Source organism: Vombatus ursinus, unplaced genomic scaffold (genome assembly GCF_900497805.2).
Source record: "Vombatus ursinus unplaced genomic scaffold, bare-nosed wombat genome assembly UNPS02004704.1, whole genome shotgun sequence".
Taxonomy (NCBI): domain Eukaryota; kingdom Metazoa; phylum Chordata; class Mammalia; order Diprotodontia; family Vombatidae; genus Vombatus; species Vombatus ursinus.
The window spans coordinates 1224995-1251333 of NW_020944482.1; the positions used below are offsets into that span (position 1 = coordinate 1224995).

Here is a 26339-nt window from a genome sequence, read left to right on the forward strand (position 1 = left end):
AGGATATGTAATTATAAATGTAAAGTATTACTAAGTAGTAGGTGCTTATGGGGCCATACCCTGGGCCAGGTGATATAATAAGATGCCAATCAAAATTAAATGTATTATTCAACATAGTCATATTTCATATTTGAGAAACATAGCACCAGAATTCAGAGAATAGCATTCAAATACAACACCCAACAGAGGCTGCGAGAAATATCTGCTATCACGAGTGTAAGTTTATTTTGCCTTTTTGTACAGTATACTACAAAACACTAAAGTATACACAGGTTGAGGAGTCTGTAGGAAGTTACCTCCACTCCTCTCTAAGGATGATATCTCATCAATAGCTTTACCTTACCTCTTCATGAGATGATCACAGTATAAGTTAAAAGCAGCACTACCAAGAATACATTATAAGATACAGGACCACTAAATTCCATCTAGAATCTGAATTCTAACCAAAAAAATACAAATAAAGCATGGGGGGCAGGGAGAGGAAAGCTCTATTAATCTATTTTCACTTCTCTCTTTGTACCTAGAGTTCTTCTATTTAAACAGAAGCAAAGGAACATATAAAGATAAGATTAACAATCAATTATATGGCAAACATCATTACATGCCCCTCAAGAGATTAAAATGGAGAGGTCCTCAACCATTGGGTCACAACTTGCTTTTGCCTCAGACACCTGTATGTGAAGTAGGAAACTGTGGTATGTGCTAGCTATTGTGAAGAGGTTTCATTCTAAGTCCGTCCTATTTTCATCCACTGACATTAATTATTAAAAATAGCTTCCTTGATTTCAGTTTAAAAACAATAGCATTAGGAACAATGTGAAGATGTGTACCCAGTGCCAAGTCTTGATGTTCCAGGCCTATTGAGAAGTGACTGAACAGCTTCTTTGTCTGCTAGTCCTTTTCATCTTGTTTCTAGGCTATAGCTTGGTAGAAGCACCATGGAGAAATCATTTGGGCATATGGACTTAAAAGATGGTGAAATAACATATACCTGTTTTTGCCTTTCTTTTTCTTTGTATCCTCAGAGCTTAGCAAAGTACCTGGCAAAAAGTAGGTACTTAATAATGTTGTTGATTTGTTTATTGAATCTGGTTCCAGGTTCTAACCCCTACTAGGGAGAATTATATTATTCAATTACTTCTCCACAATTATCCCTTATGTTTTATTACTTGGAGAATTGTTTTTAGAGAAAAAAAATGGGACAAAACAAAAACCATACATATAACAGGTCTAAAATATATAATTTATCACAGTATACATAATTATCTATCATATGAAGAAACACAGGTGCATAAAACATACTGGTAATCTAATATCTAATCATACAAGGTTATAATTACACTGAGGGAGGCTATAGGATCACCATAAATATGAGAGTTGAAACCAAAGTTATTTTGACAATCTTCAAAGGCTGTTCAGGAAAATTTGCATTTACTTATAGGTTTGTTTTTTTCACAGAATTTACTGTATCCAGTCAAAGATAGTTTTGAACTGTGTATTTCCAGACTACTTCCCTGCAACTAATTCCTTATATTTATTCCCCCCTACCCCCAATCCCTATTTCTATTTAGGAAGAGAAAGGCTACAACCATTAGTACTTGCAGTGGATGAGAGGAAGACTATGCTACACAAGTGGTTTATGGAGCATGAGTAGATAAATTAATTTCCCTTGCATGAAAGAGACAAAAACCCTTTTGATTTGGAAGCTGCCAACAGAGCAGTGAAGAAGAAGGTAGGTAAAGATGGGACTAAAAAAGGTAGGGGTGTGAAAAGGAATCAGAAATACTAAAGTTGAAAAGGATTTTTGAGACCAACTAGTTTTATTTCATCATTGTATAGACAGCAAAACTGAAGCGAAAATGATTTGCTCATGGCCACACAGGTAGTTAGAGTAGTCAGAATTAGAACCAAGGTTTCCTCACTCCCAGACCAATGCTGTTTTCCATTTTCAACAATTGCTTCCTAGAATGACTTAGGTTCTGATAGGCATTTCTTTGGGGAGACTTACAGAGCATTTTATTTAAAACACAAAATTGGAAAATTGGAAAAAATTTCTAAGCAAAAAATGTTAGTTATTTTTGTAGATCCAATTCTGATGACAAAGTTTTGTCCAAGTACTTTGGAGAAGCAGGTCTGCTAAAAGATAGTCAAAATCTACCTTAAGTCTCTATGTACTCTTTAATTCTACCTCCATTGTCCTCTGTTGAAATCCTAAGGACATTTGCTTAGTGTCTCAAGGATTATAGTCAAACGGAGGTTAATCTCCATAAATTATAGGATTGTTGTTTACATTTCCCATTTCTTTCACAATCAGGGTCAAATGCAATGTTGATTCTGCTAACTGGTTTGGTGAATTATTCATTGACATTGGCATTGTGCTTTTCCTTGGACCTCCTCCATATAGGGTCTATGTACCACAATGCAGGTTGTAAAGTGTGGTGGTAAGGAGGGTCTCAATCTCTTGCACTCTCTCCCAGTCTTCCTCTGTGTGGTCCTCATGTTCCTGCTCTATGTCACCTATGCTTGGCTTCTAGGACCCAGGAGCCTGGACATCCCCAAACCTCATGTGCCTATTTATGACAATTTCTTCTCCTACTACCTTCCCCACTCAAAACATTTTTTACCGTGAGTTCTTGGCTCAGCTACCCCTCTTCGTTTTCCATCTTACCAATGATGCCTTCTATTAAAGCTATACCTCTTCCCTTTTTAATACATGTATACAATGACCTCAGAAGACTCACACTACCCCATCCCCTGTACCCTGTGCCCCAAGCCTCTGTCCTCATTCCCACAGGCCCTCATGGTAGGTCCTCTATCTCTTTATTCCCTCTGGCTCTTGATTTTCAGAGAGGCTTTGGGCCCCTGTATTCACATCTGGTTCCCTCTCCTGCCTCTTCTTCCAATGAGAGAAGAATTCCTGGCCTTGAAATGGTTTGTTTATGATGCATGTTTTGATCTGAAAATCCATTCCATTTGATAGTAAACCACCCCTTTCACTCCAGGCATTGCATTAGACTACTCATCTTTGGGTTCCTGGATACATTTTTCAAAAGATTACATGAAGCTTTTTCAATCATTTCTCTTTAACATATTATAAGTTTCAAGTTTAAAAAATTTTTTTTAAATTTTGGTCTTGGTTAAGGGAGCACCATTCACTGTCCTTATATCTTGTATCTTTAAAATAATCCTTAGGACAAAGAATATTTTTTAAATTCAGAGAAATCATTCTTCCTTGACAAAACGTACTGTTGAAAGGTACAGCACCAAGCTAACTGAGAAAATAGAAGTCCTAAGAAACTATAGGCTTTTCAGGAAAAAAAAAGTATTTGGAATTTAAGGGGAAAAACCCACCTCTTTCATAATTAAAGTCCAAAGAATGTGTTCCTGATTGCATAGAATGTTTCCAGTGTCATTTACACATGTTGTCCTTTTACCAACTTTGCTGTCACCACTTGATATCCATGTTGTCTGTGGGGTGTTCAGCAGTATTGTAAGTGGTATGCAGGGCTTCCAGGACCTTTGGGGAGTCTGTACCATTTAGCCACTCTTGGTATAGTCTCTGCACATGTGTGTTAGTTTCTGGAAGCTGCACAGGGATCTCAGCATACACTTCTTCCATTCGTCTCAGCAGCGCCTTGTCTGGTTTCCCATCTTCAGTTTGAGTTTGACCTTTGCCATTTAAGCAGCCTTTAGAACACAAACCCACACATAAGCCCACACACGCATACATATATGCATAAGCACGCATACACACACATACACACACACACACACACACAAAATAAAGTCAGGTAAAAGCATATTTTGCTTAAAAAAAGCTGTTTTAGCTTAAAAGGACTACTTGCCAGGTTTGGTAAAGGATGTAGTACCCCTCACTCCTGTGCCCTAACATAAATATATAGATATTCAGTTTCATAGAATCCCATTTTCTTATGGGTAAGAAGGGGTCTCAGGGTTATTTAACCCTTTTCTGAAGTAGGAATCTGTTCTACAAAAATTTCTAGCAAATTATTTCCTGCCTATATATGAAGACTACCAGTGATATGGAACTTACCACTTCCTGAGGCAGCCCTTTGAGGCAATTATTGTTAGGAAAATAATCCTAATTAGCAGGATTAAACCTCCTAAACATCTACCTTCTAATTTCTTAGGTCTACTCCTGGAGTTTAAGTAGGGTAAATTTGATCCATTTTCCACATGATAACTCCAGTGTTAATTATTAATTATCAAAAGTAATTTACATAAACAAAGGTTGTAAAAGATAATGGAAAGGAATATGGTGATTGTAGTACAATATATTGACAACTATGATTTTGCATCAAAGACAAAGTGACTGTTCATAAAGGAAAAGCAAGGAATAACAGACAATCTACCTGAGTGTTAAAGTGGTATCTATGCAACATTAAAAGAAACGTAAGAAGGGCTCTAGCATGTTGAATAAATCCTTTTTGAAGAAGTTATAGAAAGATGCAGAAAAGAATTACACAGAATAAAAAGTTTTAGATGGAGAAGCTGTAATCTTCAGAGGTGGAGGGAAAGCTCATACCATAGTAAGCTCCATCACAATCAAAATCAGGTGCCATCAAGCTGAATGCAGGAACTGTTCTCTACTGGGGCACAAACACTTTCTGGGACACATCAAAATGTAGATCATTCCTTCTTCCACTTTGTACCAGTGTCAATAACTGATTGAGCTGTCAAGCTGTGGCATCAAGCTAGGCAGCTATTCCATTGACTGTTAAACTATACTAAACTGGCCTGATGCTAAGTGACTGCTATGCCAGAACGGCACAGTAGATAATTCAACACATCAAAGAAGACACAGGCAGTACCTGGAGGTCACAAAATATGCCCTGGTGTTCTAAGAATGACAGCACAATAGTAGATATCACTGAATTCTCAGACTACTGCTGCTTAAGTTTCTTTCTGATCTCCTTAAAAGTTAAGTAGTTGCTGGAAGTGCCTTTCAATTGGGGTACAGGCACCCCAAACCACAAAGTACACTCATAGTTCTAGGTTCAATAATTGTGGTGACTATATTTCCTGAACCAGATTCCTGACAGGGGATATTCTAACAAAGCCTTGATTAAAGTTTACTGTTTTATGAGAAGAATTATATGAAGCTGATGCTGGATGAAGAAAGTAGAACCAAAATAATAATAAACACAACCACAAAAACAATATAAATAAAATCAGCACTGAAAGGCAATAAAACTCTAATCAAATACAAAAGGTGATGTTAATACTATACTGTCAGAGTTAAAGGACATAGCCCTTCCTTCAATTAACAACTGATAAATGGATTTGGAGGGGGAGAATGTTGTTTGTTAAAGAGTTTGTGGGGGGATATACATTTTTAATTAAAATAAATGATATTTTATTATCTTGGAATTTGGATTGTTTCAAAAAATTGGGGAAATCCAGTCCCTTCAGTTATAGCTTTACAAACTGCATGAGAACATCTCACATCTTTTTCTCCAAAGGAAGGCATATGGGTTAAGTGCTACATAATAGCAGGAAAGGATATGGTGAGGCCGTTGTTCATCCTTTAGTGACTTTATTAGGTAGATAGATGGATGGATGGATAGATAGATGGATGAACAGACATATGGATAGATAGAGCATTTATTGTTTATTCTTTTCCAGGATTGTGCTAAATGCTGAGGATACATATACACACAAACAAGATAGTCCCTTCCTTCAAGTAGCTTAAATTCCAATGGGGGAAATTATCTGTCAAATCTATGGGTAGGGGAAGAGTTCATGACCAAACAAGACACAGAGAGATTCACATGAGGTAAAATGGATAATTTTGATTACATAAAATTGAAAAGTTTTCACACAAACAAAATCAGTACTGCTAAAATTAGAAGAAAAGCAGGAAACGGGGAAATTTTTCATAGAAATTTTCTCTAATCAAGGTTTAATTTATAAAATAAATAAAGAACTGAATCAAATTTGCAAGAACAAGAATCATTACTCAATTGATAAATGTTCAAATGTTATAAACAGGCAGTCTTCAGAAAAAGAAATCCAAGCTATCAATAGCCACATTAGAAATACTCTAAATCACTAATAATCAGAGAAATGCAAATTAAAAGAACTCTGAGGTGACACCTCACATCCATCAGATTGTCTAAAATGACAAATGCTGGAGGGGATGTGGGAAAACAGTTACACTAGGCATTGTTGGTTGAGTTGTGAACTAGTCCAACCATTGTGGAATGCAATTTGGAATGACAGCCAAAAAGCTATTAACTTTATATCCTTTTTTACTCAGCAATAGTTCTACTAGATTTTATACCCCAAAGAGATTAAAAAAAGAGAGAGAGAGAGAAAGGACTCATGTGTACAAAAATGTTTATAGCATTGTGGTAGTGAAGAATTGGAAACTGAGGTAATGCCCCTCAATTGGGCATATGGTATATACTCAACTGATATATGAATGTGATGGAATATTATTGTATTTATAAAGAATCAATGAAAAAGAAATGAAGAAGGGGATGGTTACAGAAAAAAAAATTGGCAAGACTTATAAGAACTGATGCTAAGTGAAGTGAGCAACAATGTATACAGTAACAGTAATATTGTAATTATACTCAACTCTGAAAGACTTACTAACTCTGATCAACACAATAACCCACCACAATTCCAAAGGACTCATGATGAAACATGCTATCCACCACCAGATAGAGCTGATGGACTCAAAGTACAAACTGAAATGTATTTACTTTATCGTTCTTTTTCTTGCCTTTTTTAAAAAAACATTGCTAATGTGGAAATTTGTTTTGTATGACTACACATAATTGTAATGGGTTTTGCTTTTTCTTTCCTTTTCAATGGGTAGGGAAGGGTAAGGGGAGAAGAGAATTTGGAACTGCAAAACAATTTAAAAGTCTCTGCAACAACAAAAACAGTTGTAACTGGGGAAGACTATGCATAAAGGGGAACTAAAAGGGGAAAGAAAGTACCTGGGCAGCCACAATGTGGCTGGTGAGGAAACAGAGAAAGCCAGTGAAATAAGACCAGAGAGTGAAATAAGCATGGTTGGGGCCCCCTCATGAAATGGCAGCCTGAGCTAGGAAGTTACCAACCAGGACATGAGCATCACAAATGAAATTTCTCCAGGGTGGGAAGATAGCTAGTAAGAAGGTAAAAAAGTCAAAGGTACTAAAAGCAGTGTTTGACTGAACATTAAATGACTGACCTAGATTAACTGCTTCTTGAGCACATTTATTCTACAGAGAAGGTGCTCCATGTTTTTTGTATCAGACTTCTCTGGCAGTCCTGTGAAGCTTATGGACCCCTTCAAAGAATGTTTTAAAATGCATAAAATAAAATATTTAAGATTATAAAGGAAACCAATTTTATTAAAGTATAGTTATCAAAATAAATTTTTTAAAAAATCCTCAGACCCAGGGTTGAAAGCCCCTGTTATAGAGCAAAAACACTCCTACATATTGGTCCTGCCAACCTAAAGGAGTTGCTTAATTAAATATAAGAAAAGGAGACTAATTTTCAAGGGGCCTTCACATATAAAAATATTTCTAGTAGCACTTTTTGTGGTAGCAAGGAAGTAGAGATATAGACTCTCATCAATTGGCCAAACAAATTACTGTACATGAATGTAATGTAATGCTGTAAAAAAAAATGATGAACAAGAATACAGAGAAACATGGAAAGACCTCTGTGAACCGATACAAAGTAAAGCAGAAGCAGGAAAACAATGTACAGTGACTACCCAAATGTAAATGGAAAGAATGAAACAATCAAAACTAAATACTGCGAATTGATAATATCCAAGCTTGATCCCCAAAAGCAGAGACATAAGAAGATACGTGCCACCAGAAGTTGGAGGCCACCAGGTGGGGCAGTCACCCCAGCCTTTGAGATGGGCTGGTTAGTTTTGTGGAGTTTCATTTTTCTTTCTGTCTCTTTCTAAATTCTTTGTTACAAGAGATGGCACTCTGGAGAAGGTGGGGGCAGGGATATAGTGGAACAATAAGTAAAATAAAATAAAAATTTATTTTAAAAAATGTCAAGTCTCCAATGAAACTAAAGCCATTCCTTATGTCATAGTTATACTTCACAGGCTGAACTTTTAGCACAAGGGAGTATCCTGGTCAACTGACTTAGCCACACTGTAGAGGTGGATAAAGCTTATCCTAATTTATTTCATTCTTACCTCCAGGACAGGCTAGGACCTCTACAAAGTGATATGGGAACTTGCCCTTTTTAAGTTTCAGGATCATGTTCTGGATATTTCGAAAGCCATAAGCAGCAGCAAACCGTAGCACTATTTCCCCATTTTTTTCCAGAGTGATCTCCTGGAAGTCTTTGTTTCTGTAAAACAGAATAGATTTGGAGACATTAGGTTACCCAATTTTTTTCCCCCAATAGTGGGCCACATAACAAGAAATTTACATGGCATGGGACACATTTGCACAGTTACAACTAGTCACTAACCTAAGCCTGCTAGCATACAACAAACAGTTTTCCAAATATATGCAGTGTACAAAAGTCACCCTCTGCAGAGTGCTAAAACCAAGAATAAATTGCTTCTATGCTGAGGGAAGCACAATGTCTACTACATTAAGGGCTTAGTGTAGTAAATGGATAAGATACCAATACAAAGGACTACAATCCATGTTAAATGAGATACATAATAGTCACGAAACATGAGGGTAGTTATCTAATAATAGCAGTGGACTGGTGGTCAGGTCCTAATTGGGTTTGTATGGGATGGCTTATTAAAAAACAAACAAAACATTTTTTGGCCTAAAACTGTGGCCAAATTGGCTACATGCTGGACAGCTGAACAGTGGACCCTTTACTAGAGTTTTTGGAGGAAAATGGCTTGTATAGCTGGCAGAAAAAAAGGAAGTATAACAGTGGTTTTGCCACTTCCTTTTATGGTTCTTGTCAGAAAAAAATTTCAAATGATTATTTTGTTTTGTGGCAAATTACAGGAAGTACAAGAAATAGGTCTTTCTTTATACTGTGACTTCATACTAAAAAAATAATCTGACTTTGCAGTGACTGAGGGTTTCACATTTCAATATCAGGTGTCCTTCAAAAACAGCAGTTTTTATTCTCCCAGTCAGTTAGTTACTGCCACAAGTTCTGTGGAAATGTTATTTTGGGGAATTCCATATCTACCCAAACCCAAACTGCACTTACTTCAATGCTCTGTAAGTGATTTCTTTGATGTCCATGTCAAACAGTTCTCTGGCTGCATATTTAAAGATGTGCTCCAGGTAGCCATCTGACCTCGTCGCACCATCACTCACTGTGTCTCCTTCCTTTATCTCACCAAATCTTGAAAAACACATAGATATAAAGAATTCTAAAATGAAACCACTAACAACCCCTCTTACAACTCATCCAAAAAAGGGCAAGTGATGGCAAAAAATGAAGTCCAATGATATTCAGATAGCATGCGGTCTCTTCTTTATTTCTGAAGGAAATCAGAGGTTAAGAGTTATAGCCCAAACTTACTATCATTATTTTGGGGGAGACTTTCACTTTATTAGGTGGGTCTTTATATTGTGATAGTCTAGTCTTAACCTCTGCTTATTTACAGGAATAATACTCATGCTCCCTAACACAAATAATTTTGAGGCCTAAAGAAGCACAGACATTTAGAAGGGACCTTAGAATTCAATGTTTTCCTTTTACAGATAGGGTCCAGACAGATTTAAAAAACAAACAAATAGACCTAGGTTGTATAGATAGTTATGACAAAGCCAAAACTAGAAACTTGGGCTCTTTCCATTATGCCCAAGTCCCATACCATATTATTTACAAAAGGACAGCAGAAGAACATATCAGGTTCTTTGAAAATACTCTTTAGTTTTCCCAACATTAAGTATTCATGATTGTTTAACTCTAAAAGTAAGAAAGCACAGACAGTTGTAGCTTGCTATCCTTTTTTTTTTCCAGTTGTTCTAAATAACTACAGGAAAATGGACTTTCTTCCAGGCAAATAAAGAAAAAAAGTCTCATTACTGAATTTTCTGTTCTGACCTTATGCCATATGAAGGCATTGCTTTCTTTATTGGGTTTTCCACAAGCTATTTTTTGTAGAAAGAGAAACCACATGGCAAAATCTCATTTACTGAAAGCTTTACAGATCAAAGGACATTGTTAGCTTTCATGTAATTTATAAAATTGAAACTTGCCAAACTATAACTATCCACATACTGTTAAGAGGAATCAGAAAAAATAATGCCATCAATATCTAGGGGCAACCTGATACAATGATTATCTGCCTACGCTAGACCAAAGACTGTTAAAAACTTGTAGCCCCAGCATAGCCTTACATTTCAACTTTCCATCCTTTACTGACATGACAGAAAAAATTTAATCTTTCTTCTGATGAAGGAACCCATCTGTAATCAGGGATGAGGAGAGCTCAGGGGAAAAGAGAAAACATCCATTTTCATAGGTGGCACATTATTCTCTGTAATTTCTGAAAACAGTCTACTTTTTTTTTGTTTGTTTCTCTAGAAGTTGGGTAGGAAACAACAATGTCTAAAATCCTTACTAACTAGGATGGTGTCCAAAGTGAATAGCAATGCTATCCCTAATACTATGAGGATGGCCTGGCTTGAACTAGCTTTAAGTCTGAAAGACTACAAAAGTGAGACTCCCTTTTGTATTCTCGGTGTTTCTAGTATGGTTTTCTGCTTCTTAGTGGAGGTTTCTCAGACCTACATTTGGCTGGACTAATACAGCTATACTATGTCAGCTATCATTATCCTTCAGCTGACCTCATGAAAATTTCATCTTGTTGTTCCAACTTAGTTGCATTCAGATCCAGTGCATGATTTTCCACTCTGAGAAATTGCTGAGTATCATGCTGGAATCAGTAGGGATACCCTAGGAAATAAATATTCCCCAAATAGGGGATAGAGTCACAGCCAGACAATCTTCTTTCCCTGACCTTGTGTTAAGTGTTCAATCCCAGGTCTCAAGTTAATTTAAGCTGTCTGTAGTCAGTTTATTTCTACCAATACCTCATTATTTCTAAATAAGTTTCTGTTTAATATGGTCAAATAATAATAATAATGATGATGATGACAGCTAACATAACCCTTACTCTGTGCCAGGCACTGTGCTATAATTTATAAACAATAATTTATAATTACATATATTATATGTGATAATATTATATATAGAATCATAATTATAACTTCATTTGATCCTCACAATAACCCTGGGAGGTAGGTGCTATTATTATCCTCATTTTACAGATGAGGAAACTGAGGCAAAGAGATTGAGTGACTTGCCCAGGATCATACAGCTAGTAAGTATCTGAGGCCACATTTGAACTCAGGTCTTCCTGACTGTAGGCCCAGCACCCTATGCATTGCACAACCGGCACTTCAAAATGAAAGCTACTCACAGAGTGTCTACTACAGCTTCTTTCACGAATTCTTTTTTTTGTTCCATAATCTGGATAATTTCACCTGTAGACAAAATGGAGATAGACACTTAAAAACAATAATTGTGACATGCCATAGAGTTCATCACATTTTTTGAAGGCTGAAATTTGAGATTTTTTCAGAGCATGTTCACTCATTCAAACTTTTTTCCCTCACAATCTGTGAATAAAATCAAGTAATCATACAATGTTCCAACTAGAAGCAACTTTGAATACTTTCTCTATAATAAAAGGCTTTTTCCTATAGGGTATGGAGTATGTCACAACACAGCTACAAGTGCATGACAGTTATATCTAATCAGGTTCTAGTCTTACTTTTTCCCCTGAAATAGTGGCTACAGGATAAATCATAATGTTACTGTACCCCAGAAGTTTTCTTAATATATCCAGATCTAGTTTTTCTCCTGAGCTATAATCCTGAATTACCAATTGCCTATGGGATACCTCAAAATGGACAGCCAGTATGCATCTCAAACTCAAAATGTCCAAAACAGAACTGATTATCTTTCATCACAAGCCTATCTCTCTTCTAACCTTCCCATTTCTGCCAGTGGTACTGTTATAAGAGCAATTTGGGTTCTCCCCTCTCTTCTAACATGGGTTAGACTAGTTTTCCCCCAAAATGTAGCAAAGCTACCTTGACAGGCCTGATGGTAGAGCAAGGCTCAAGCTGTGCTGCTCTTGAATAGCTTCCTGGAGCTCTGGCCACACTGACATGATCATTTATCATTTAAGGACCATAAGGGGTCAGGACCATTCAGACTTGTTGGATGTCCTGAGACCATGTGAATCCCTGTGCCCTTCCCTGATGACCAGATGGGTGGAGCCACGTCTATCCTTTCTATGTTATAGCTAAATAAACTTCCTTTTGTTAACTGTTGAACTGTCTCCAGTGAGCCTCATTTCACCCCAACATTGAATCCAAACTTCGGAGTGCTGGCCTGAGTAACCCTGGATGCCACTGGAAAAAGTGTTAATATGCCTCTATCATGTAAATTTAAAGATATAGTAAGTTTTGACTACAGAACCAATGAAAAAAGGCTACTCTGTCCATGTGGTAGGAAAATGAAGATTGTCTTCTCCTAGAAGCAGGTCCCTGGCATCTTCCACATAGATGCGTCTATTTTAGGTGATCTGATCATAGATCAAAGTGCCATTACCTGAGTTTTAATAGGTCTAAGATGATGCATTGGCATCCCTGAGTTTCAGAGTTTACAGGCAGTGCAGCATTCCCCAAGGAGCAAGGAGGTACCTTCTGTACCCAGGCCAGCAAAAGCTGGGACAAGGATTCAGCCAGTAGTTATGCTGCACCTGGACATGAATTTGATGGGACCAATGGAATGTAGGAATAAGCTAAATTGAGCCTATTTCTCCTGTTCCTCACCCTCCCCCAACCAAGATAATACAAGGGAGAGTATGTCTCTAAGGTATTTAGGAAAATGTTTGTTCATGCTATACCTTTGAATTAATTATCCCTTTGCAAAAGACAAACCCCCCAGGCTAAGCTTGGCTCTGTGAAAGTAAAGCCACAGTGTAGTCACTATACTATATAAATGTTCTTTTTCTGTTCTGGGAAGTTATATCAAAGAATCTACAATTCTCTCTCTTTTTTAACCCTACCTCTCCCTCCACTGCTCTGATAAAATATTTGTTAGATCTATCTTTCCCTCTTCTCTGGAGATGCTTCCCCTTAAATTTCCTTCTCATTTTCAATATGTGCACCTATACTAGCAAAGGCTTATAGCTATCATGATTTTAAAGATAAAATAAATATTTAAAAACAAAGAAAAGTAAGAACCCAGAGCTTCCTCAGGGGAGCCCAAAGGGAAAAAGGAGATACAAGATTACTGCCTTGGGAGTCTATAGACTAGAGTTATTTCAACAATACTACTTTTGCACCAGGGACTTCAGAGGTAATATTAGGTTGAAGAACATAGATCCTGTTCTGACACTCCTTGTGTCTAATCTGCCCAAGAAAAACTGATGGGGATGAGGCAATGGGACCCCTAAAAAGGAAAAGCACTGGAACTTTTCCACAAATTTCAGTAGCCCAGATCACTGGTGCCTCCAATCAAAGAATCTGGCCCATCTCAGCCCACCTTGATTACTTAATTAGCTTACTTGACACTCCTTAATCCTATCCAGATCTTCCCAAGTCTTTCTGCATAAAAATATCAATCTTACCCTCATCAAATTCACAAATTCTTAGAATCCCGCCTGCTTCTACTTGCAACACAACAAACCTTGTCTCTGACTGAAAGAAGGATTGAGTAGTCGAATTCTTTTGAGGGAGACTCCCTCCCTGTACCCTTGTATTTTGGGGTTCCTCACACCCTTAGACTGCAACAGAACTGCTCACAGAATCCTGGTCCCTTCCTTTGTGGTAGCTCCCTCTGACCAAGCTTTAGCTCTCCAAGCTCCTAGTGGCTTCTCAGAGCCTCCCTTGCCTACAGCTCCATGTATTATTAGTAACTGGGATTCCTTTTCAGGAGTCCCTCCTAGACTTACCGAACTGAACTTTAAAAGGTCACTTGACAGAACCAAAGATCCAAGATTTTGGGTCAAGAAATTACTATTTGACAAAATTGCTGGGAAAACTGGAAAGCAGTATGACAGAAATTAGGTATAGATCAACATCTCACACTCTATACCAAGATATGGTCAAAATAGGTACATGATTTAGACATAAAGAATGATACCATAAACAAATTAGGGGAGCATGGAAAGTTTACCTGTCAGATTTATGGATAAGGGAAGAATTTAGGACCAAACAAGACATAGAAAGCATTACAGGATGTAAAAAGGATAATTTTGATTACAACAAATTAAAAAGTTTTTACACAAAACCAATACAGCCAAAATGAGTAATATTGTACAATGATCAACTGTGAATTACTTAGCTATTCTCAGCAATACAGAGATCTAAGACAATCTGAAAGGACTCAGATGAAAAATGCTATCTGCCTCCAGGGAAAGCACTGATGGAATCTGAGTACAGATTGAAGCATACTTTTTTTTTTACTTTATTATTCATGGTTTATTTTTGGTCTGTGTTTTCTTTTGTAACATGGTTAATACAAAAATATTTTGCATGACTACATATGTATAATGTATATCAAATTGCTTGCCTTCTCAATAAGTAGGGAGGGCTGGGAGGGGGAGAGAATTTGGAACTCAAAATTTTAAAAAATGAACATTAAAAAAATATTTATATGTAATTGAGAAAAAAAAGTCACCTGGATGAGTGGCCTATCATTCTTCATCCTATGGCTTGCTACCTTTCTAATTCATTCAAAGGACTTACTTCTATTTCATAAAGACATCACTTGCTGTGGCTTCATTTTTTTCAAGTTACTTTAACATTTTGTTATTTAATCCCTTTTCTGTGTAAAAGATGAATTCCCAATTTCACACACATACACACATACTCACACACACACATTCTTTCCTCCAATAGAATATAAACTTCTTTCTGCTTCATCTTTTAGAAATATTAAGAAGGTGCAGCTGTGACAGAACAAAGGCAAAGGGCCCAAAACTGATCCACCTTGATTGAATTAGGGTAATAATCAGAATAAGAGAAGAAAGTCCTTGTTTATTTTACTTAATGTAAGTATCTCCTGAGGTCACCTCTGATCAACTAGAAAGGCCAATCCTTAAAGGGGAAGTGTCAAAGAAAGATTAATGATTTTAGAGAAATGATTGAAGAAGTTAAGTGACTACTTACCGCTCTGTTTGTTAACTGAACTTTGCCCTGAGTGCTGTAACTTAAATTTTATCTCATTGTGGTATTCTGTCTGTTTTTCAAGAATGCCATAATTATAACTCTGAAATTGCTTATGGTAAGGGAGATTTTTCAGAGCCCTGTCACTGGTCCCTTCTCTCTAAGTAGAAATGCTTAATTAATCAAAATTTACCAAAATTGTTTCTGGCTGGTTTATGCCTAAATTGTAAAGTACAGAATTTTTTCCCACGAGCCACTTAAGGGAAGTGACTATTTCACTCATGTCTTTGTATCCCCAGCACCCCACCCACGTAGTGGGTGCTTGTTTGTTGATTGTCTGATGAAGCATATCTCTTGCCTCTTGGCAGAAGAGTGGTGGAAGTGAAGAATGAAGCATACATTTTTAGACACGATCAATATGTTTATTTATTTTGCTTGACTATGAGGGAAGGCTCCATTCCTAGGGGCTGGGGAGTAAGGGGAATCACTAAAAATGACAGTCATGTAAAAAAAAAAAAGGAGAATCAATAAAGGAAACATTTCCCCTAAATTACACAAATGTGGGCAAGCATGCAAACAAAATATCCCTGTATACAATTCTGGCTTACAAAGTCCTACACACTTTACCGTAGAGCCAGCTCACTGATCAGAAATGAGGAAAGCAACTCAAGTGAAATCACAGAAGATGGGTAAGATAGGAAGTAAAAGGGAGGCTTGCCCTCTATTCCATGAGGTGAACTATCATTCTAACCCTTGGAACCCATCCCAAGGTTAGAGAAGCTCATTGTTCTCTACATTCCCCCACCAAAATTTCTTGTCCCTTCAGGGGACAAACTTTAGCCTCAGTGAACACCCAACTTTCACAGAGCAAAAACCAACTAGGAGCCTCTGGTCATGCATGCTAGGAACACACGAGTGTCCAACATTTGTTTTATGATGGGAAGATCTAATTTTCTCAAGAGTGGAAAGCTCTATTTGGTGTTTGGGAAGAAGAGAGGAGGCAGAGCTGGCCATAGGCAAAACTTAAAAGAAAATGTAAAATATTTTGGGGGCCCCACCCTTTCTTACCTACTCCAAAGTCATATATTGACCCATCCAGGTCTGTTCTTTCTGTGCTTTCCTCTTGTTCTAAAATTACCAGTCCCTCCACCCCACTCACATGATTTCCATGCCTTTCACGGCTGATTTTAGGTATTAGGTGGAATACTAATTAGGTGGGATTCACACTAAGATATAAATATCTGGTGAAGCAGACACTGAATTCTAGTTCTTTTGTATTTCCAAGAGTGCCTAGCCACTGGAAATATTCAATGAATACTTGCTGAACAATTCTTCCTGCCAGATGGAGATTCTTAAAAACAAACAAATAAACAAAAAAACACAATGATCAACAAATCAGAGATAGGGAACTTAAGCAGAATTGTTTTTATTTAAGCAGATATTTGTTAAAAAAAAAAAGACTCAATGGGCAGACTAGGAAAGATGGGGGAGGAGGAGGAAAGCCTAGCTATTTTTCACTCCCCTACAACTACTCCAACAAACATCTGGGAAGAGCACCAGACTGAGTAGCCTGGGAAATCAAAGGCAAAACAACAGTGAGTTATTTTTTTAGCCCAGGTCACCAAAAGGAGACATTCAGAGGCCTGGGGGCAGTGAAGAGGATGTCTAGCCAGGAGGGCTCCACATGCAGAGCTTTCCAGAATGGGGGCTGGACTGGGTCTGCACCTGTATACCCGAATGGTCATGGATCCAGTAGGGAAAGAAATTAATGTTGTGTCCCATGGAGGGAGCAAGAACAAAAGCAAGCTGGCAGTTATCTCTTGGATCCCAGAGCCTGGTCAAAGATCCAGTGTGGACTGAGGAGGCAGGGAGCTGTGGCAAGGAACAAGATCGCAACTTGGAACTGTGGCAGTGTAACAGGCAATGAGAAACAACAAAAGGAAGAAGTTATAGAACTGTGACTCCATAACAGGTTCACAGGCCAATACTGAGTCTTGAAGCTGAATGGGAAGTTCAGGTCAAGGGAGAGCCTAAATTATAATGTATTGAATCTCTAGAGCTAGCCTTCTAGTTAGCTGACAGGATCTGAGATTAGCAACAGTCTATTGGAGCGCTGATGAAGGTTAAATTATGGTGCCCAGACTCAAACTGGGGTCAGGAGTTTACACAATACAACAGGAGGGAAGTGATCAGACTCTGCCTAAATCAGAGTACTGAGGGAATGCTGAAAGCTTGTAGATATCCAGATGGAGCCACTCCTGAAATCCTTGACAAACAAAATATGGAATACCTGGAGAAAGCAGCAGCAGGACCCCAGAGAACACAAATAAGGGTCAAACAAGGTCTTGACAATCCCTCTGAAAGTACCCAGTGTGTGGCCCTAACACAAATTTCCAATTTGAGAAGACTAGAAGAATGAGTTAAAAAAAAAAAAGAGACTCCCATGACAAAGAGCTGATCTCTTTGTCTCCCCTATGTTAAATCCCATGACAAAGTCCCCAGTGCCAGGGGCCCTCAGGACACAGACCTAGGAGAAGAGAATAACTCCAAAATATTTACAAGTAAAGCATCAAAGAAAAACAACTTGACTACAAGGTCAACTAGAATTCCTGAAAGAAATGAAGTAAGAGTCAAACAAGATATATTATTAATGAAATAAAAGCATTGGAAGAATAAAGTGGGAGGAATATGAGAGTTTTGGAGGAAAGACTTTGAAGAGAACAGTTTAGCTTGAAGTATAAAACCTTACCCAAGTAACAAATTCCCTAAAAATTAGAATGGAACAAATAGAAGTTCATGACACCACAAGGCAACAAGAAATATTAAAGCAAAGTCTTTTGACTTTGACTGAAAAAATAGAAAAAAAAGGCATCCCATGTTAAAAAATAAAAAACAAAAACAATTGATCTGGAAAATCAATCAAGGAAACAGAATCCAAGAATAAGCAGACTACTAAAAAGCCATGACCAAAAAGAGATCACTAAATATCGTATTTTAAGTGATCACAAAAGAAGTCTACCCAGACTTATTTGAACTAGAAGATGAAAAGAAACTAGAAAAAAAATCCACTGGTCACCTTCTGAAAGAAACCTCAAAATGAATACTTCCAGGAATATTATAGCCCAAACCCACAGCTCTCAGTCAAAGAAATAATAATATAAGCAACCAGAAAGAAAGGTTCAAGTATTGAGGAGCCACAGTCAGAATAACACAAGATCTGGCAGCTACTACTCTAAAAGAGCAAAGAGGTTAGAATGATACTTTAAAAAACAAAAGGTACAAGCTTACAATCAAGAATAACTTGCCAAGCAAAACTGAATATAATTCTACAAGGGGAAAATGAACCTTTAATGAAATAGAGGACTTCTAAGTAAGCATTCTTAAAGCAGAGACTAGAGCTGAGGGAATTAGAACAGCAAGAGGTAGCAGGAATGGAGTAAACCATACTGACTCTGTCTTGTGACTCAATTCTAGATCTAGTTCAGTTCCCTTTCTATTCAACTATGGGTCTAGTCTAATTTCTGTCTTGTGAAAAAACTTTATTCAACTGTAGGAATTGTGAGAGGACTTTGTTGCATTGTTTGAACCTAGCCCTGCATGGCTGGAAAGCTGGACCACCTCTATCAGCTGCTTAGAGACCTTTAACTGAGGACCTATTATGCTGACCAGAAACTCAGGCAGATCCAAAGATTGATGCAAGGAGTTTTCTCACAATTGTACATCTCAAGCAACCCATATGTCTTACCTGAAAATTGGCCCTGTACAGCTCAATCAGTTATTTCCATGTTCCTTTGATTGAATACACAGTGGGACACCTCTTTTTCTGATTTCAGGGAATTGCACCTGTTTGCTACCCTTCTCCAAACTTGGTAAGTCTCTAATTTTTCCTCCAATTAGAAATCAGATCACCTGATTTATATCCTGGTTAACAGTTTTTTGAATTAATTGGCCTTATTGGTGGTTTTTAATGTATAAAAATCTGTCTCCTCTTTTATTCAAGGTCTAGTGCCAATGATGAGGAGGTCTGGTCCCAGTTTGCTGAGCAATTGGAATGGAAACATTTGTTTCCTCGGTCATTTAGTCTTTTACCCACCACACAGTTCAATAGAAACTGTAAAATACAAATACAAGAGTTGACAAATATAGAAAGATAAATATGAAAGAATAACTGAAAGGTAATATACAAAGATGAAGTGTTTACATTTTAATTGGGTGGGATGATACAAGGGTACCCACAAGACTCTGATGTTATCAACAGTCACAGAAACAGTTAAATATGTCAGATGGTCTGGGAATGGTTTTCTTATGTTTTACTGATCTTAAAAAAAAAGAGGGGGGAAAAGGAACATACCAGTAAAAGACTACAGAACCAAGAAGAGGTGGGGAAACGGTTTCCCTTGAACCTCACATTTATCTGAATCAGTCAAAGGAGGGCAGAACACATACATACACATATATATACACACACAGAGAGTTTAGTACAGGTATACATTCAATTCAATGTGCAAACAGAAAGGGATGAGCAGGGAGGTATTAAAAAGGAGGGTACATTCAAGGGAGGATTACTGAGAAAGAGAGTAAGACTTAAGCTCAGTACGTGTATCATAAAGAAGGGTTAAAAAGGAAAGAAAAAAAGAGTAAGAAGCTGTGATTGGGTTTTGAGTAAAGTAAAGGAGGGCAGGGAACAGAGACTATATCAAGCAGAAAGCACTTATGCTTGAGCATTCTCCTCTCTCACCATCTTCTTATAAGGGAGGGAGAGGAGTGGCACAAAGGAAAAAGAGAGGAAAAATATAAGTGAATAAGATGGACGAGAATAAATATTTTAAGGAATTCAGGATTGTAGCTGTGGATGTGAAAAAGATGAACTTATTCATAAAATGAAAGAGAATAGCAGAATGTGTCAGAAAACAGAATCCGGTAATATGATGCTTACAAGAGACATACTTTAAATATAATGAATCACACAGTTAAAATAAAGGACTGAACCAAAATCTGTTATGCTTTAGATGAACTTAGAAAAGCAAGAGTAGCAATCATGATCTCAAAGAGTGCAAAAGCAAAAATAGACTTCATTAAAAGAGATAAACAAGGAAACTACATTATGCTGAAAGGTACCATAGGCAAATGAACTAATTCAATACTTCATAATATGAAATATAGCATGTAAATACTTGAAGGAAGAGCTAAATGAGTTAGAGAGGAAAATAAACAGTACAAATGGGGATTTCAGTTTCCTTTCAGATCTTGTCAAATCTAACCAAAAAATCTCCCTCAAAGTTAAGGACATGAATAAAATTTATGAAATTTAGATATGATAGATCTCTGGTAACTATTGAATGGGAATAGGAAGGAATATACATGTTTCCTAACTATATCTATACACAAACTGAATATCTATCAGGACATAACAATCTAATAAACAAATGCAGAAAAGGAGAAATAAAAAACATTTTTACTGACCAAAATGCAGTAAAAATTATGTTCTATAAAGGACCATTAAAGAAAAGATTAGAGATTAAAAATCAATTGGAGATTCCATTGCTTTATAGTCAACACTTTCATCAACAAAAGAGAAACAGCAGATCAATGAACAGGGCTTGTGACTAAAATAAATTAAAAAACCAAATTAGGCTGAACCAATAAAATAGACAATACTACCTAAATCTATTTGTGTATTTATAGCTATAACAATCAAAGTATAAATAGGATTACTTTATAGAGCTAGAAAAAATAATAAAGAAATTCATCTGGAAGAACAAAATGTTAAGAATCTAAAGGGAAAAAATGAAAAAAAGGTGAAAAGGAAGGGAACTTAGTAGTACCAGATTTCAAACTATCTTGGTTACCCTCCTTCCTCTCCCCCTTATTACTTCCCTCTGAGATTACCTCCCATTTACTCTGTATATATCTTGTACATAGTTGTTTGCAGTTATGTTATTTCCCCCTTTAAAATGTGATCTTTTTTAGTTCAAATCATGCTTTTGCCTTTCTTTTGCATCCCCAGTGTGTAACACAATGTCTCCCACATAATAAACATTTAATAAAAACTTGCTTACTGACTGCAAAGCAGAAATTATAATTATTTAAATGGCATTGGTTAAAAAAATTGAGCAGCTAATCAATGGGACAAATTAGTTATATTTCAAAAGAAAATGAACCTGGTAACCTAGTGTTCAATAAGCCCAAAGACCCCATCTATTGGAATAAAGTCATACCAATTGATTAAAATTGCTGCAAAAACTGGAACAATTAGATTTAGATGAAATCCTCACATCAATATACCAAGATAAGCTCCAAATGGATACATGACTCAGATTTAAAAGGTTACATCATAAACAAATTAAAGAAGCAAGGAAGAAATTTCCTTTTAGATTTATGGATGGGGGGAAAAGCTTATGACCAAACAAGGGACACAGATAAACTGCATACTTTTGATTTATAAAATTGAAAAAGTTTTGCACAAACAAAAACAATGTAGCCACAATTATGAAGGAAGCAGTTAATTACAGGACAAAAATCTTTGCTCACTAGTATTTTTAATAGGAATGGGTGTTATATTTTGTCAAAGGTTTCTTCTACATCTATTGAGATAACCACATGATTACTGTTGGTTTTGTTATTGATATGGTCAATTTATGCTGATAGTTTTCCTAATATTAAGCCAGCCTGGAATTCCTGGTATAAATTCCACCTGGTCATAGTGTATTATCCTTGTGACATATTGCTGTAATCTTTTTGCTAGTATTTTATTTAAAATTTTTGCATCAATATTTATTAGGGAGATTGGTCTATAGTTTTCTTTCTCTGATTTCACTCTTCCTCACTTAGATACCAGCACCATATTTGCGTCATAAAAGAAATTTGGTAGGACTCCTTCTTTGCCTATTTTCCCAAATAGTTTATATTAACTGTTCTTTAAATGTTTGGTAAAATTAACTTGTAAACCCATCTGGACCTGGGGATTTTTTCTTTGGGAGTTCATTGATAGGTTGTTCAATTTCTTTTTATAAGATAGGGTTATTTAAGTGTTCTATTTCCTCTTCTGTTTATCTAGGCAATTTATATTTTTGTAAATGTTCATCCATTTTGCTTAGATTATCAAATTTGTTGGCATATAATTGGGCAAAATAGCTCCTAATAATTGTTTCAATTTCCTCTTCACTGGTGATGAATTCAACCCTTTCATCTTTGATACTGGCAATTTGGTTTTGCAGAAAGCTTTTCTAATAAAGGTGTCATTTCCAAGATGAAGATGTATAAGAAACTGATTTAAGTTTATAAAAAAGATAAGCTGTTCAAAGAATATAAATATGCAGTTTTCAAAGGGAAAAACTGGATACATATAGCAATATTAAAAAATGCTCATAAAATACTCTAAATCACTATTGATTAGAGAAATGCAAATCAAAACAACTCTTAGGTATCACATCACACCTATCAGATTGGCTAACATGACAAAACAGGAAAATTATAAATATTGGAAAAGATGTGAGAAAATTGGAACACTAATGCATTGTTGGTGGAGTTGTGAAATAATCCAGCCATTCTGGAGAGCAATTTGGAACTATGCCCAAAGAGCTATAAAATTGTGCATACCCTTTGACCCAGCAATAGCACTTCTAGGGCTGTATCCCAAAGAGATCATAATAACAGGAAAAGGACCCACATGTACAAAAATATTTATAGCAGCTCTTTTTGTGGTGGCCAAGAATTGGAAATTGAGGGGATGCCTATCAATTAGGGAATGGCTGAACAAGTTGTGGCACATGAATGTAATGGAATACTATTGTGCTATAAGAAATGATGAGCAAGTAGACTTCAGAAAAACCTGGAAAGACTTATATGAATTCATGCTGAGTGAAACAAGCAGAACCAGAAGAACATTGTACACAGTAACAGCCACATTGTGCGATAACTGACTTTGATAGAATTGGCTGTTCTCAGCAATGTAAGGATTTAAGATATCTCCAAAAGTCGCATGATGGAAAATGCTATCCACATTCAGAAAAAGAACTACGGAGTCTGAATACAGATGGAAGCATACTATTTGCTTTCCTTTTCTTTTGTAGTTTGGTTTATTTCTTCTTTCTTGTGGTTCCTCCCATTAGTTCTAACACTTCTACACATCATGACAAACGTGAAATATGCTTAATATGAAAGTATAAGTAGAGCCTATATCAGATTACCCGCTGTCTTGGGGAGGGGACAGGAAAAGAAGGGAGGAAATTTAAAAACTCAAAATCTTATAGAAGTGAATGTTGAAAACTAAAAACAATTAATTTTTTTAAAAAAATGCTCCCAATCACTAAGAATTAGAGAAATGTAAATTAAAGTAACTCTGAACTTATTTAGACTGGCAAAGTAGAAAAAAAAAGGAAAGTGACAAAATATTGGAGGGGCTGTGAGAAGATAAGTTTTTTGATACACTGTTGGCAGAATTGTGAAATGATCCAGAAATTTTGGAAATCAATTTGGAACTATGACTAAGTCAATAAGTTGTGTATACTCTTTGATCCAGCTGAACTATTATTATGCATATACTCCAAAGAGATCAAATAAAGAGGAAAAGGACCCATTCGTACAAAAATAGTTAAAGCAGCTCTTTTTGCTGTGTCAAAGAACTAGGAACTAAGTAGTGTCCATGTTTTTTGGAACGTCTGAACATATTATGTTCTACGAATTTTTTTTGAATACTATTGTCATGCTGTAAGAAATGATGAAAGGGATGGCTTCAGAAAAACCTAGAAAAACTTAGGGGAACCGATACAGAATGAAGTGAGTAAACTAGGAAAATGATTTATACAGTAACAACAACATTGTAAAGACAAACAACTTTAAAGAACTCTGTGAGAACAGTACCCTAGTGTTTGATAACCCTATCCTAGCTATTGTGGCAAGAAATCACTATTTGACAAAAACTGCTGGGAAAACTGGAAAATAATCCGGCAGAAACTTAGGAATAGGCAAACATTTCAAACTGCATACCAAGATAAGCTCAAAATGGATAATGATTTAGATGTAAAGAGTGATAAAAGCAAATTAGAGCAGCATAGAAAAAATTACCTGTCGGATGTATGGATCTGACAGGGAAAGAGTTCATGACCAAACAAGAGATGGAGGGGTTCACAGTAAATAAAATGGATAATTTTGATTACATAAAATTAAAACATTTTTGCACAAACAAAACAATGTAGGTAATTAGCTAAAATTAGATGAGAAGGAGGAAACTGGGAAAATATCTTTGCAGTAAATTTTTCTGATAAAGGCTTCATTTCTTAGAGATATAGGGAACTGAGGAAAATTTTTTAAAAAAATAAGAGCTATTCTCCAATTGAAAAATGGTCAAAGGATATTAACGACAGTTTGCAGATATAGAAATCAATGCTATCAATAATCATATAAAATGCTGTAAATAACTAATAATTAGAGAAATGCACATTAAAACAAGTCTGAGGCACCACCTAACAGCCATCATCTGATTGTCTAAGATGACAGAAAAAGAAAATGACAAATGCTGGAGGGACTTCGAGAAAATAGGTAGACTAATACACTGTTGATAGAGTTATGAATTGGTTCAACCATTCTGTAGAACAATTTGGAATTATGCCCAAAGATCTAAAGAACTGTGACCTAGCAATACTACTACTAGGTCTGTATCCCAAAGAGATCGAAGGAAAAAGAAAAGGACCCATATGTACAGAAACATTTATAGCAGTTCTTTCTGTGGTAGCAAAGAATTGGAAACTGAGGGGATGCTCATCAATTGGGGAATGATTGAACAAGTTATGGTATAAACACGTGACAGATACTTTGTTATATGAAAAGATGAAGGGAATGGTTTCAAAAAAACCTGGGAAAAATTATATAAACTGATGTAAAGTGAAGTGAGAACCAGGAAAACAATGTACCCAGTAATAGCAATATTGTAAAGACAATCAACTCTAAAAGACTTAGTAATTATGATAAAAACAATGGTTCATTATAACTCCTAAGGACCCATGATATCATTTCCAGATAGAGAACTGATGGACTCATACTGCAGACTGAAGCACATTTTTTCCCTTTATTTTCCTTACCTTTTTCCCCCTAAAACAAGTCTAAAGTAGAAATATGTTTTGTATAACTTCATATGTATAATGGGTAACATTTGTTTGGTCATCTCAATGGGTGAGAGAGCAGATGAATGGAGGGAGAGAACATGTAACTGAAAATAAAAATAAAATTTAAAAAATAATTTAAAGAGAATTGTGATCAATGCTATGACAAACCATGATTCCAGAGGACCAACTAGGTAATAAGATACAAGATAGAGAATGACATAAATATTTTTAGACATAGCCAATGCAAGAATTTATTTTGATTGATTACGTATTTTTCTTATACGTCCCCCTCCCCCGCCAAAGGGGAGGGATAGTGGGGGAGATAGGAAATAAATGTTTGTCAATTGAGAAATAAATAAATAGACATAGTCCAACTAAAAACTGCCTTCAAAATGTTCTCAGGGAATAATTCTTCACAGCTGGTATCTGGGACCAAGAGAATATTGCATTATTTTTGCTTAACTTTTCCTTTGCTACAAAGAGGAAGGAGGGGCATGTCTGAAAAAGACACTGATATAAAAACAAAACCCTTCACAACAAATTCAAAAAGAAAACACACTTTTTTTCTCCTTTCTACCACCCCAACCCATCTATTTTGCTGCTATTATATCAGTCTCCATTTTTCATTTCCTTTAGTACAATAAGGCTGTACATCAGTATTTGCTAGACTGGGCGCTGTGGCTCCCTGGGGGATGGTGGACTGATCACAAGGTATCATTGGTTGTGATCAACCAACTGGAGGGTGGAATAATGGGTCACATCTCATCCTCTGTAATTGCTGGTTATGGGGCAAGGCTTGCTCTCCAATACAACTACTCTTATTCTTATCTCCCAACAGTCCCTTACTCTGTCCCCTCACTGTATTGTGTAAACTCTGAACCCCCTCTTTTCTGATCCTGGTACTGACCTCTTGGGGCAGTCATAACCTGTGACCTAAGTATGCACAACAGCAGCAATGCAAGTGTGACCGGGAAAATCCATGCTCTCCATATATCCCTCTAAGTCCTTGGCCATACCCATCCTCTACCCCCAAGATAACCTCATGACTACGACAAGCATTCTTGGA

The 26339-nt window shown here is 36.5% G+C and overlaps 1 protein-coding gene across 4 annotated transcripts in view; it reads right to left on the bottom strand.

Moving 5' to 3' along the window:
* Positions 1-201: 201 nt before the first annotated feature.
* Positions 202-26339, bottom strand: part of NARF (nuclear prelamin A recognition factor) — a 79858-nt gene continuing 53720 nt past the window's right edge. For all 4 annotated transcript variants that reach the window (XM_027840791.1, XM_027840784.1, XM_027840776.1 and 1 more), the window contains 4 exons: positions 11408-11471; positions 9181-9318; positions 8186-8343; positions 202-3687 (listed from right to left, as the gene is read on the bottom strand). In XM_027840791.1, coding sequence (XP_027696592.1) covers positions 3446-3687; positions 8186-8343; positions 9181-9318; positions 11408-11471 — 602 coding nt within the window. In that variant the 3' untranslated portion in view covers positions 202-3445. The remainder of the gene's footprint in view (positions 3688-8185; positions 8344-9180; positions 9319-11407; positions 11472-26339) is intronic.